Raw genomic sequence first — 14,745 nt, 5'->3', positions numbered from 1 at the left:
CGTTACCGGCGGCCTTGCCCGTGGCACTCATCGCGGTTTTGCGGGAGGAGGTTTCCCTACGGGAAGATGGCGGCGGTGGTTGAACGCGAAGCTATCTCGTGACGGATTCTTTGGCTGGCCAATCCCTATGGGCATCCTGCCACAATCATCCTCAGTGGGGCCTGACCAGGCATGTGTAGTGGGGGTGTGGGCGCCGCGCAACGGCGCTCACACAATGGCGGAGGGAACAGGCGCGACCATAAGCTCTTCGCATCTAAAAAAACCTCCGTGGCATGCCCCCGCGCGAGGGACACGAGTAAATGCAGAGCATTGGGGATAGTCACGTGGCGTAAACATGTTTACATGTTTGTAAACATGTGGTGTACACATGTGGTGTAAACATGTACGTGTAAACATGTGTACGTGTGCACGTCGATGACGTGCGCGACGACGGTGCCGAAGGCGTTGTTGTCAGCCGCGCCGGCGGGGGCGTTGTTGACGACGAAGCCGTCGAAGCCGCCGGCACCGGCGCCGTTGGTGTCGTTGTTGCCGATGCCGTTGTTGTTGCCGTTGTCGTTCTAGTTGGCGTCGACGACGAACGCGCTTTAAAGAACCCGCAGCGCGTTCGTCTGCTGCGTCGCGTTCCGCATGTTTCCGACCGTGGTCAAGTTGTTGTCGAACCACAGGCGGTCGCACACGTCGCATCTGTGCCCGAAGCCCCGGTCCAGGAACTCGCGCTTAAACCGACCGTCGGGCTGCGCAAACTCACGCTGACGTGCCTGCGCAGCCCGCTGTCGTTCGCGGACGGCCTCTGGGGCGGCCTCCCGACGACGACGCTCGGCGGCCGCCTCTCGTTCTCGTAACGCGGGGTCCACCGCTCGCCGCTGACGTTTTGAAGCCGTGTCTTGCTCTCGATTCGATGGATCCGCAGCTCGACGCTGACGACTGGCGGTGGCCTCTCGTTCTGGACGCTCGGGATCGGCCGCTCGACGCTGACGCTTCGCCGCTGCCTCTCGTTCACGACGCTCGGGATCCGCAGCTTGACGCCCGCGTTGCGCAGACACGTCTCGTTGCCCGAGCGAAGGATCCGCGGCCCGACGTTGACGTTTGGCCGCGGCTTCTCGTGCATGAAGTTCGGCGTCGGCAGCGCGCTTCAGACGCTTGCGTTCGGCGTTGGCAGCGCGCCGTCTCGCCGCCTTGTCTTCTGCCGCCGTCGATGGAGAGGATGGCACGATGTCTTCAACTGGTACTGCAACGCTGACGTTGGCTCGCGTCGCAGTACTGGTTGAAGGTGTTGCTTCTATCGCTTATGAACTTCGACGACGACCAAACTCGAGAGTAAGCAGAACAGAGCGCAGGAGTAGAATGGAGTGAGCCGCGCCGATACCCACTTTATATTCGTAGCGTGCGCAGTAGAGGGAGAGGAGGTAGCACATGCTGCTGTAACGCCTCTTTCAGCGCCGGAGCACGCGCATGCGCGCCCGCACCTGTTGTTGAGAGCGAGGAGGAGCGGGGGAGGGGCGCACGTGCTGGCTGGCTGCGGACGCCGATCGCCAACGGACGGTTGACATTGTGAGTTAAAGAAATGCTCTGCATTTAAAATATGAAGTAGTGGTGGCTTCACAGACACTTCTCGGTGATTTCTGATGACCACAAGATATTTTGTCTGCAATTTGCGGCCGCCCAGCTAACCCCCCGCCGAAAAACATAACTGGACCCACTGTAGTGCAAAATTTGAGTTTTTCCATAATTACCTCGTTTTTCACGTCAGCAGCGCATTTCGTGGCTGAAATTCATTGATTGCCTGTGTTAGCAAGGGGGCTCGTAGTCCAATGGGTGTTAGGTATTATAGGAAGTGGGTAGCTTGGTGCCACGCTTTCGAGCCTTCAGTCGTGGATGTCATCCCGGGGGGCTTGTCAGGCTCGCCTGGGACTGCTTCTAACGAGATATGAAACTGAGTGAGTTACCAATGGCTAGCGCTTTCAAATTCAACAAAGTTTTGGTTTGTTTTTATGGTCCCTTTGAGCTTTCTCCATCTTTCACTCCAGTCACTAGAACTGCCGAACTTCCTCGACTACGTTTCAGGCTACTACACCCTTCTATAAATTTCTTTTCGCCTTATGCCCCGTGCCTTGTGCTTTGTTCCTTGTGCCAATGAACCTGGATGCCTCGCTGCAACCACTTATGCTTTGTCTCGTCCTATTTATCAGAGAGGTACGTACATAGCACAAACATTCTTTCTCGCATTTTGTAACGCTACGGTAAGCGGTTACTCATTCAAAATGCATTTGTTCTGCTTAGCTGAAAGCGGTATCGTTTGAAGCGAAGCACTTCAAAGGAACGTTTTGGGGCTGTGACTAACATCGTGTGATATGGATGTTTGACCTTATGATATGCGCCATGTTGCCTGTTATCCTGTTAATATCAATCCCTGTATGTATGCTGCCACATAATTGATTGCCTTAGGAGGAATCATTGTATCAAAAGATTAAGGCTGAACCAGTGCGCTGTCTTTTGCTAGCAACCCATTTATCCAGGGTAAATACTCCGTACTTGTCCCCATTGTGTTTCTTTCGAATAGTGACATGACTTCCTGATAAATAGGGTGTGTTGTGTAATGGGTTGATTTTGTTTCTCCGTTTACTTCCATTTCCATACAACTCCTTCAATACTGTCGTTGGTTTGCCTTCCGGGTGTCAGGCCTCTCATTAGTTTTGGCCTGGGCGTACTCGATTCCAACCTACATACGCGCTTAACTACAGACAAGTTTCACTATATTGGCTCCGCTTTAGGCGGAGCTGCTGACGTATTGTAACGTAGCCAAGGACGACGCAGGTTGTCTTTAAGGAACAAAATTTTATTGCAGTGAACTTGGGCTTTGAAAAAAATACTGAAAAATATGCAAGCGCTACATAAGCAGTCAACGAAGCGACGTGCACATGGTGGCGTCGGCGAATCCACTGCCGGAGCGTCTGCCGCTCCAAGCTTTATCTCATGATGATGCTTAGCGGCTCCCATTTGCAGCGGGGCGGCGTTGCACAGCGACCTTTGACATAACGTCACAATATAGTCACATCGCCAAAAAAAAAACCTCTATGAACTTTTTGTGCTAGTCTGACTTCTTTGTTCGCATGTCTTCCCAGATTGTTCTCTGCTCTTTTCCAACCAACACTCTAACCTTCTTTTACTAGCCTATACTACTGTTCAACTCACTCTTCCGTTAACCTGAAAGCCAAGGGATTCCGGAAGCTGGATGTTTCCCTCAATGAGGACTGAACAGATACCTTTGCACTCCATTACAAGATGTCGCATTGTTTCGGTCTCCCTGCCGCAACCTTCGCACAGTTCTTCCTGTACCGGCTCGTGGATAAGCGCTTTTGTCCTTAAGCAGCCCGGCCGGATTTCGAAAACAACGCACTCCCTTTCGCACTATCAAATAACTCTGCCTTCGTGATCTGGCGCTTCCCGATTCTGTAGATATCTAAAGACTTCTTTGCGTCCATCGTCTTGTTCAAGGTTTCCTACTGCCTTTATTGTTTCCCCTGCGCTTTTAAATTTCATATACATTGCCCTGAGCCTTCTGGTTCTTTTCCTCCGCTGTGTGCCCACGCTTTTAATGTAAAGATACCTTAACAATTGGGCCGCCCATCTCTGCTCATCAATATTTCTAAGTCGTCCTTGAAAACATATTTTGCTCTGCGCTTCTCTCACTTCGAAGGATGCCCATCCCATGTCTCCCTGCACTGCCTCATTTGTTCTTTTACGGTGGTCTCCTAATACCGATCGACCTACCGCCCTCTCACCTACTTCTAGCCCTGATTGGATCCCTGATTCGACACACACAACTACGTTGGAAAAGGTGAGTGCCGGTAACATTACACCCCTGCAAATTCCTCCCACCACTGTATATTTGTTGTATCCCCATAGTGCTCTGCGCTTAATTATAGAGACATTTCTTTTTCCTTTCATTTTTAAATCCTCCTCATGAGTTTTTACATAGGCCTCACCTTCGTTTACCCGTATGTCCAGATATTTGTATTTTGTTACCCACGCTATTGTTGCTTCTTGAATGAATACCGATGAGTTACGGGCGTCGTCATAAAAAACCAGAACTCCCGACTTTGCTGCGCTAAACTCTAACCCCAGTATACTGGCTTGTTCCCCGCATATATATGCGTGAGCTGTTGCCGACACAATTCGATATCTGGTAGTAGTTTTAGGTCATCTGCATATATCAGTCCCGGGATAGGTTGTAGGAAGCCACCCCACAATTTATTTTTGCTCATTAAAGTTTCTTCTCTCTCTCTCTCTTCCACTGCCTTTGGGGCTAAAACACAGATTGAAAATATCTTTCGGCGGGACTGTTTCTCGAGCCGTCGAATTACATCGCGAACACTGGAGATCAAAAAGATAATACTAATGAGGTGACTTCAGGGAGAAACACTCGCCCTATCAAATAACCTAGCCCATGCGTCATGCAAAAGAAAGGAAAGGATACACGCTCTTTCCTTGAAACACAGTTAGCATAGCCGGGCGCCGCCGAACGCTAAAAACAAAACATATAAGTAAACAAACAGAAGGTATGGTTTGTGGCAATATACAGTGGCCCTACGTTACCCAAATGCTTTCATTTCGTTATCGTTAAAACAAAAATTCCCTATTCATCTATGGTTCACGGTGAGCGTCACGTGGATGCTGTCTCAGCCCTAATAAAAATGGGCGCGGTTAGGACAATGGGAAAAATACGTAAACACAAATTCTCAACATGTTATTTATTACCCATAGATACTTTCACCGATTGTTTCAATGCCATGCTACCGACTTTTTCTTTGTCTCGTTGTTATGAAGAAGCCCCAGGGATGTGTTTCCACTGCTGGAGTATTTATAGCGCCGGTTAATAGAGTAAATGCACATGAATGGTCACTCTGTAATCGACATGTTGTATCTCGTATATATTGTACTATATTACATGTGCAAGTGGCAATTTATTTGAAACCTAATGAATTTATTAAAAGGCAACCAACGCTAGTCTAGTAACCTTGTAGGTTTCACTACAGGTCCAATTATTCAGCTGTAGTCAAGAGCATTTTATTTAGCATAAAACAATCCTAAAGTCCGTGCCCTTCGTTGTATTTTAAAAAAAGACGTACTGAATAACTGGATATGATAAAACAACAAATCAACAGAAAAGTTAAAAACCAGCTTTATTATTAATAGGAACATTCCCAATAAAAAAACGCAAGGACACTAAAAAACAAGATTTGTTCTACCCTTATTTCTGAAGACCATTGTAGAGCGTTGACATCATGTTACTAACACTTGTTTGTTGTTTTCTTGGTTGTTGTTTTCTTGGTCATCAGGTTTTGAGGACTTTTGTTGATTTGAATTGTATTGGTAAGCGGAGTCGTCGTCGTAGTCATCGTGTTGGCCATACTTCTCGTAAAACTCATCCTCGTCTTCCGAAGAGTCGGAGTGGCATTGGTCACCGTCGCATTCTTTTTCTCCTGAGGGCAGTTGTGTAACCGGAACAGTAGTGTTTCGCTCGTCCGCAAAGGTTTTATTCTGGGAGCTCAGTGATGAGTCCGATACATTATTTTGCTGTGATTCGTTAGTTCCTCTATCTACAATTTTCTCCTGAAACGGTGAAGCATCAGTTCCAGGGACGGCGGTAGTCTCTGATTCATTTTGCGTTGACACTTCTTCATCTTGCAATTCCGTGTCACTGCTTAGTTGAGTAGTCGAGGCATTTCGCTCGAGCTGGTTGATTACATTGGTGTCCGTAGAAACAACTCTTTGAGATTCATTACTGTGTTTGTCATGACCGGATAATACTGTTACGGGAACGTGAGATTTGTTCGAGGGGACCGTGTTTTCCTGTTCACGATTATCCCAAGCTTCCGAACTTTCGTTAGAGGTTTTCACAATGGTCGTGTTTACTAAATGGACGGCAGAAGCCGGGGTGTCAGAGCGACTTTCCTCGTGACCTTCAAAAGTATTAGCTCCTGGGGGAAGCTGTGGAATCTGAAGACTTGTATTTTCCTCATCTGCAGTAATTTCACTGTTGTGGGTTAGTGATTCGGCACTATTGTTTTGCACCGATACAACTGTTCCGTTATCTAACACTTTCTCTTCGAACGGCGGAACATCAGCTGCAGGCACGACAGTAGTCTGCGATTCCTTTTCAGTGTGTGCTCTTTCTACCTGGAGTTCTGTGCTAGCGTTGATAGGAGAAGTTAAAGTATTTCGCTCGACCTCTGTTATTATATTTGTGTCAGTAGAAACCAATCCTCGAGATTCATCAGTGTGTGTTTCTGTATTGGAAGATTCAGTTACTGGAACGTGTATATCGCTTGAGGTTACCGAATTTTCATGATCTTCCGGACCCTCCGAAGTGTAAATGGTATCGTTAGAACTTGTTCCGTTTGCAGCATTTTCCAACAGGTCCGCAGAACCAGGAATATAAGAGCGGCACTTCTCACCATCGCATACGTTATCCGATGTGTCGTGTTGAACCTGCAAAGTCCTATTTTGCTCATACACAAAGCGTTCATTGTTCTCGGTATAGAAGGATTCGCTTGTTTTGTTTTGGAACGATACGATCGTTTCGTTATCTCCAATAGCTTGTTCGATTGCCGGAACGTGAGCTTCAGGAACGGCGGTAGTTTGTGAGTTGTTTTTTGTTGAAAAGCTTTCTCTCTGTAGCTTTATGCCTGACACTACAGGAGTAAACGAACTGCCTTCCTCAAGTTTTGTGGTTGGGTTGATCTCATCTCCAGCTACAATAGAGGTTTGCGATTCGTTGCTCGTTGTTCCGACCTCTTCCCTTTGCACTGTGGCTTCTCTTATAAGGGAAGACGGAACATTGTCCTGATTATTTTTTAACAGGTTGATGCTCGGGGGAATGAGGACAGTTTTTTGTGTCTCATCTGAAATGGTTTTATGGTTAGACATTTCATTTTCTGTTGTTTTGTTTTCAACTGACACAATTGCGTCATCTATTCTAGTTTGTCGGAAACGCGGAGCTATATTTGGAGGCACAAGAGGAGCTTGCGATTCGTTTTTCGTTATGAGGATCTCTTCATGTTGAAATGTGGCTTCACCTAAAGGTGCAGTTATTAAATTTTTATCAAGATTTGTGATAAGCGTCGTTTCCTGTGCAAATTTGACAGGTTTCTGTCTCTCTTGTGAAATATTTTTATCGTTCGTTACTTCCGTTCCTGTTTGGTTTTGAAAAGAAACAATTGTTGTGTTATTCCCTACAGTTTGTTGAATCTCCGGAGCTTTAGTATGAGGAACGAGAGGAGTTTGTGACTCCTTTTTTGTAATGATGATCTTTTCCCGTTGTACTGCGCCTTCGCTTGTAGGGGTAGTCACAATATTTTTTTCAATATTTGTGCTTAAGCTTGTTTTCTGTGGAACAAAGACAGTGTTGTGTCTCTCCTCTGAAATCTTTTCGTGGTTGGGCATTTCAGTTTCTGCAGTTTTGTTTTCTACCGACAAAATTATTGCGTCATGCCCTCTATTTTGTTGTACCGGCGGTGCTTTGGGTAGAGGCACTACAGCAGTTTGCGATTCGTTTTTCGTGGTGATTACTTGTTCCTGTTGTATTTCGGCTTCACTTATGCGAGTAGTCGTAAAATTGTGCTCAAGATTTGTGAGTAGGCTTGTTTTCTGTGGAACGCGGAACATTTTGTGTTCCTCCTCTGAAATATTTTTATGGTTGTTTATACCAGCTTCTGCTGTTTCGTTTTCAAACGACGACCGAATTATTGTGTTATTAACTCTTGTTTGCTGGACCATCAGATCTTTAGTTACAGGCACCAGAGAAGTTCGCGATTCGTTTTTTCTGATGGTGATCTCTTCATGATGTATTGCGGCTTCAGTTAAAGGAGTAGCAATATTGTGCTCTAGATTTGTAATTAAGCTTCCATTCTGTAGAACGGGTACGGTTTTGTGTGTCTCCTGTGAAATATTTTTATGGCTGTTTATTTCAGTTTCTGTTGTTTTGTTTTCAGACGATTGAATTGTTATGTTATCCACTCTAGTTTTTTGGACCGGCGCAGCTTTAGTTAGAGGCACCACAGAAGTTTGCGATTCGTTTTTCGTGATGATGATCTCTTCATTATGGATTGCGGACTCAATTATAGGAGTAGTAATATTGTGCTCTAGATTTGTGATTATGCTTGTATTCTGTGGCACGATGACAGTTTTGTGTGTCTCCTGAGAAATATTTTTATGGTAGTTTATTTCAGTTTCTGTTGTTTTGTTTTCAAATGACTCAATTATTGTGTTATCCACTGTAGTTTGTAGGACCGGCGGAGCTTTATTTAGAGGCACCAGAGATGTTTGCGAATGGTTTTTCGTGATGTTAATCTCTTCATGATGTATTGCAGATTCAGTTATAGGAGTAGTAATATTGTGCTCTAGATTAGTGATGTTGCTCGTATTCGGTGGAACGAGGACAGTTTTGTGTGTCTCCTGCGAAATATTTTTATGGTTGGTTATTTCAGTTCCTGTTGTGTTGTTTTCAAATGATTCAATTGTTGTGTTATCCACTCTAGTTTGTTGGACCAGCGGAGCTTTAGTTAGAGGCACCACAAGAGTTTGAGATTCGTTTTTCGTGATGATGATCTCTTCATGATGTATTGCGGGTTCAGTTATAGGAGTAGTAGTCTTGTTCTCTAGATTTCTGATTATGCTTGTATTCTGCGGCAAGAGGACAGTTTTGGTTGTCTCCTGTGAAACATTTTGATGGTTGTTTATTTCAGTTTCTGTTGTTCTGTTTTCAAATGCTTCAATTGTGGTGTTATACACTCTAGTTTGTTGGACCGGTGGAGCTTTAGTTAGAGGAACCACAGAAGTTTGCGATTCGTTTTTCGTGAGGATGATCTCTTCATGATGTACTGCGGTTTCAGTTATAGGAGTAGTAATATTGTTCTCTAGTGTTGTGATTATGCTTGTATTCTGTGGCACGAGGACAGTTTTGTGTGTCTCCTGTGATATATTTTTACGGTTGTTTATTTCAGTTTCTGTTGTTTTGTTTTCAAATGATTCAATGGTTGTGTTATCCACTCTAGTTTGTTGGACCGGTGGAGCTTTATTTAGAGGAACCACAGAAGTTTGCAATTCGTTTTCCGTGATGATGATCTCTTCATGATGTATTGCGGGTTCAGATATAGGAGTAGTAATATTGTTCTCTCGATTTGTGATTATGCTTGTATTCTGTGGCACGGGGACAGTTTTGTGTGTCTCCTGTGAAATATGTTTATGGTTGTTTAATTCAGTTTCTGTTGTCTTGTTTTCAAATGATTCAATTGTTGTGTTATCCAATCTAGTTTGTTGGACCGGCGGAGCTTTATTTAGAGGCACCACAAAAGTTTGCGATTCGTTTTTCGTGATGATGATCTCGTCATGATGTATTGCGGTTTCAGTTAAAGGAGTAGTAATATTATTCTCTAGATTTGTGATTATGCTTGTATTCTGTGGAACGAGGACAGTTTTGTGTGTCTCCTGTGAAATATTTCTATGGTTGTTTAATTCAGTTTTTGTTGTTTTGTTTTCAAATGATTCAATTGTTGTGTTATCCACTCTAGTTTGTTGCACCAGCGGAGCTTTAGTTAGAGGCACCACAGGAGTTTGACATTCGTTTTTCGTGATGATGATCTCTTCATGATGTATTCCGGGTTCAGTTATAGGAGTAGTAGTCTTGTTCTCTAGATTTCTGATTATGCTTGTATTCTGCGGGAAGAGGACAGTTTTGTTTGTCTCCTGTGAAACATTTTTATAGTTGTTTAATTCAGCTTCTGTTGTTTTGTTTTCAAATGATTTAATTGTTGTGTTATCCAATCTCGTTTGTTGGACCGGCGGAGCTTTGGTTAGAGGCACCACAGAAGTTTGCGATTCGTTTTTTGTGACGAGGATCTCTTTATGATATATTGCGGATTCAGTTTTAGGAGTAGTAATATTGTTCTCTCGATTTGTGATTATGCTTGTATTCTGTGGCACGTGGACAGTTTTGTGTGTCTCCTGTGAAATATTTTTACGGTTGTTTATTTCAGTTTCTGTTGTTTTGTTTTCAAATGCTTCAATTGGGGTGTTATACACTCTAGTTTGTTGGACCGGTGGAGCTTTAGTTAGAGGAACCACAGAAGTTTGCGATTCGTTTTTCGTGAGGATGATCTCGTCATGATGTATTGCGGTTTCAGTTGTACGAGTAGTAATATTGTTCTCTAGATTTGTGATTATGCTGGTATTCTGTGGAACGAGGACAGTTTTGTGTGCTTCCTGTGAGATATTTTTATGGTTGTTTAATTCAGTTTCTGTTGTTTTGTTTTCAAATGACTCAATTGTTGTGTTATCCACTCTAGTTTGTTGGACCGGCGGAGCTTTAGTTAGAGGCACCACAGGAGTTTGAGATTCGTTTTTCGTGATGATGATCTCTTCATGATGTATTGCGGTTTCAGTTATAGGACTAGTAATATTGTTCTCTAGATTTGTGGTTATGCTTGTATTCTGTGGAACGAGGACAGTTTTGTGTGTCTCCTGTGAAATATTTTTATGGTTGTTTAATTCAGTTTCTATTGTTTTGTTTTCAAATGATTCAATTGTTGTGTTAACCACTCTAGTTTGTTGGACGGGCGGAGCTTTAGTTAGAGGCACCATAGGAGTTTGAGATTCGTTTTTCGTGATGATGATCTCTTCATGATGTATTGCGGTTTCAGTTATAGGAGTAGTAATATTGTTCTCTAGATTTCTGGTAATGCTTGTATTCTGTGGAACGAGGACAGTTTTGTATGTCTCCTGTGAAATATGTTTATGGTTGTTTAGTTCAATTTCTGTTGTTTTGTTTTCAAATGATTCAATTGTTGTGTTATACACTCTAGTTTGTTGGACCGGCGGAGCTTTAGTTAGAGGCACCAGAGAAGTTTGCGATTCGTTTTTCGTGATGATGATCTCTTCATGATGTATTGCGGGTTCAGTTATAGGAGTAGTAATATTGTTCTCTCGATTTGTAATTATGCTTGTATTCTGTGGCACGAGAACAGTTTTGTGTGTCTCCTGTGAAATATGTTTATGGTTGTTTAATTCAGTTTCTGTTGTCTTGTTTTCAAATGATTCAATTGTTGTGTTATCCACTCTAGTTTGATGGACTGACGGAGCTTTAATTAGAGGAACCACAGAAGTTTGCGATTCGTTTTTCGTGATGATGATCTCGTCATGATGTATTGCGGTTTCAGTTATAGGAGTAGTAATATTGTTCTCTAGATTTGTGATTATGCTTGTATTCTGTGGAACGACGACAGTTTTGTGCGTCTCCTGTGAAATATTTTTATGGTTATTTAATTCAGTTTCTGTTGTTTTGTTCTCAAATGATTCAATTGTTGTGTTATCCACTCTAGTTTGTTGGACCGGCGGAGCTTTAGTTAGAGGCACCACAGGAGTTTGAGATTCGTTTTTCGTGATGATGATCTCTTCATGATGTATTGCGGGTTCAGTTATAGGAGTAGTAGTCTTGTTCTCTAGATTTCTGATTATGCTTGTATTCTGCGGCAAGAGGACAGTTTTGGTTGTCTCCTGTGAAACATTTTTATGGTTGTTTAATTCAGTTTCTGTTGTTTTGTTTTCAAATGATTCAATTGTTGTGTTATCCAATCTCGTTTGTTGGACCGACGGAGCTTTGGTTAGAGGCACCACAGAAGTTTGCGATTCGTTTTTCGTGACGAGGATCTCTTTATGATATATTGCGGATTCAGTTACAGGAGTAGTAATATTGTTCTCTCGATTTGTGATTATGCTTGTATTCTGTGGCACGAGGACAGTTTTGTGTGTCTCCTGTGAAATATTTTTACGGTTGTTTATTTCAGTTTCTGTTGTTCTGTTTTCAAATGATTCAATGGTTGTGTTATCCACTCTAGTTTGTTGGACCGGTGGAGCTTTAGTTAGAGGAACCACAGAAGTTTGCAATTCGTTTTTCGTGATGATGATCTCTTCATGATGTATTGCGGGTTCAGTTATAGGAGTAGTAATATTGTTCTCTCGATTTGTGATTATGCTTGTATTCTGTGGCACGGGGACAGTTTTGTGTGCTTCCTGTGAGATATTTTTATGGTTGTTTAATTCAGTTTCTGTTGTTTTGTTTTCAAATGACTCAATTGTTGTGTTATCCACTCTAGTTTGTTGGACCGGCGGAGCTTTAGTTAGAGGCACCACAGGAGTTTGAGATTCGTTTTTCGTGATGATGATCTCTTCATGATGTATTGCGGTTTCAGTTATAGGACTAGTAATATTGTTCTCTAGATTTGTGGTTATGCTTGTATTCTGTGGAACGAGGACAGTTTTGTGTGTCTCCTGTGAAATATTTTTATGGTTGTTTAATTCAGTTTCTATTGTTTTGTTTTCAAATGATTCAATTGTTGTGTTAACCACTCTAGTTTGTTGGACGGGCGGAGCTTTAGTTAGAGGCACCATAGGAGTTTGAGATTCGTTTTTCGTGATGATGATCTCTTCATGATGTATTGCGGTTTCAGTTATAGGAGTAGTAATATTGTTCTCTAGATTTCTGGTAATGCTTGTATTCTGTGGAACGAGGACAGTTTTGTGTGTCTCCTGTGAAATATGTTTATGGTTGTTTAGTTCAATTTCTGTTGTTTTGTTTTCAAATGATTCAATTGTTGTGTTATACACTCTAGTTTGTTGGACCGGCGGAGCTTTAGTTAGAGGCACCAGAGAAGTTTGCGATTCGTTTTTCGTGATGATGATCTCTTCATGATGTATTGCGGGTTCAGTTATAGGAGTAGTAATATTGTTCTCTCGATTTGTAATTATGCTTGTATTCTGTGGCACGAGAACAGTTTTGTGTGTCTCCTGTGAAATATGTTTATGGTTGTTTAATTCAGTTTCTGTTGTCTTGTTTTCAAATGATTCAATTGTTGTGTTATCCACTCTAGTTTGATGGACTGACGGAGCTTTAATTAGAGGAACCACAGAAGTTTGCGATTCGTTTTTCGTGATGATGATCTCGTCATGATGTATTGCGGTTTCAGTTATAGGAGTAGTGATATTGTTCTCTAGATTTGTGATTATGCTTGTATTCTGTGGAACGACGACAGTTTTGTGCGTCTCCTGTGAAATATTTTTATGGTTGTTTAATTCAGTTTCTGTTGTTTTGTTCTCAAATGATTCAATTGTTGTGTTATCCACTCTAGTTTGTTGGACCGGCGGAGCTTTAGTTAGAGGCACCACAGGAGTTTGAGATTCGTTTTTCGTGATGATGATCTCTTCATGATGTATTGCGGGTTCAGTTATAGGAGTAGTAGTCTTGTTCTCTAGATTTCTGATTATGCTTGTATTCTGCGGCAAGAGGACAGTTTTGGTTGTCTCCTGTGAAACATTTTTATGGTTGTTTAATTCAGTTTCTGTTGTTTTGTTTTCAAATGATTCAATTGTTGTGTTATCCAATCTCGTTTGTTGGACCGACGGAGCTTTGGTTAGAGGCACCACAGAAGTTTGCGATTCGTTTTTCGTGACGAGGATCTCTTTATGATGTATTGCGGGTTCAGTTATAGGAGTAGTAATATTGTTCTCTCGATTTGTGATTATGCTTGTATTCTGTGGCACGAGGGCAGTTTTGTGTGTCTCCTGTGAAATATTTTTACGGTTGTTTATTTCAGTTTCTGTTGTTCTGTTTTCAAATGATTCAATTGTTGTGTTATCCAATCTCGTTTGTTGGACCGACGGAGCTTTGGTTAGAGGCACCACAGAAGTTTGCGATTCGTTTTTCGTGACGAGGATCTCTTCATGATGTATTGCGGTTTCAGTTATAGGAGTAGTAATATTGTTCTCTCGATTTGTGATTATGCTTGTATTCTGTGGCACGAGGACAGTTTTGTGTGTCTCCTGTGAAATATTTTTACGGTTGTTTATTTCAGTTTCTGTTGTTCTGTTTTCAAATGATTCAATTGTTGTGTTATCCAATCTCGTTTGTTGGACCGACGGAGCTTTGGTTAGAGGCACCACAGAAGTTTGCGATTCGTTTTTCGTGACGAGGATCTCTTCATGATGTATTGCGGTTTCAGTTATAGGAGTAGTAATATTGTTCTCTAGATTTGTGATTATGCTTGTATTCTGTGGCACGAGGACAGTTTTGTGTGTCTCCTGTGAAATATTTTTACGGTTGTTTATTTCAGTTTCTGTTGTTCTGTTTTCAAATGATTCAATTGTTGTGTTATCCAATCTCGTTTGTTGGACCGACGGAGCTTTGGTTAGAGGCACCACAGAAGTTTGCGATTCGTTTTTCGTGACGAGGATCTCTTCATGATGTATTGCGGTTTCAGTTATAGGAGTAGTAATATTGTTCTCTCGATTTGTGATTATGCTTGTATTCTGTGGCACGAGGACAGTTTTGTGTGTCTCCTGTGAAATATTTTTACGGTTGTTTATTTCAGTTTCTGTTGTTCTGTTTTCAAATGATTCAATTGTTGTGTTATCCAATCTCGTTTGTTGGACCGACGGAGCTTTGGTTAGAGGCACCACAGAAGTTTGCGATTCGTTTTTCGTGACGAGGATCTCTTTATGATGTATTGCGGGTTCAGTTATAGGAGTAGTAATATTGTTCTCTCGATTTGTGATTATGCTTGTATTCTGTGGCACGAGGACAGTTTTGTGTGTCTCCTGTGAAATATTTTTACGGTTGTTTATTTCAGTTTCTGTTGTTCTGTTTTCAAATGATTCAATTGTTGTGTTATCCAATCTCGTTTGTTGGACCGA

General features: G+C 42.4%; 1 protein-coding gene across 1 annotated transcript in view; it reads right to left on the bottom strand.

Moving 5' to 3' along the window:
• Positions 1-338: 338 nt before the first annotated feature.
• Positions 339-14,745, bottom strand: part of LOC144146482 (uncharacterized) — a 37,133-nt gene continuing 22,726 nt past the window's right edge. The window contains exons 3-4 of the mRNA XM_077678429.1: positions 749-1,018; positions 339-557 (exon numbers count right to left, since the gene is read on the bottom strand). Coding sequence (XP_077534555.1) covers positions 339-557; positions 749-1,018 — 489 coding nt within the window. The remainder of the gene's footprint in view (positions 558-748; positions 1,019-14,745) is intronic.

The sequence above is a fragment of the Haemaphysalis longicornis genome, unplaced genomic scaffold (genome assembly GCF_048455015.1).
Source record: "Haemaphysalis longicornis isolate Haplotype H1 unplaced genomic scaffold, Haemaphysalis longicornis Haplotype H1 scaffold_7, whole genome shotgun sequence".
Lineage (NCBI taxonomy): Eukaryota > Metazoa > Arthropoda > Arachnida > Ixodida > Ixodidae > Haemaphysalis > Haemaphysalis longicornis.
The sequence above is the reverse complement of the archived record's forward strand: the minus strand, read 5'-3'. Positions and strand labels throughout refer to the sequence as shown.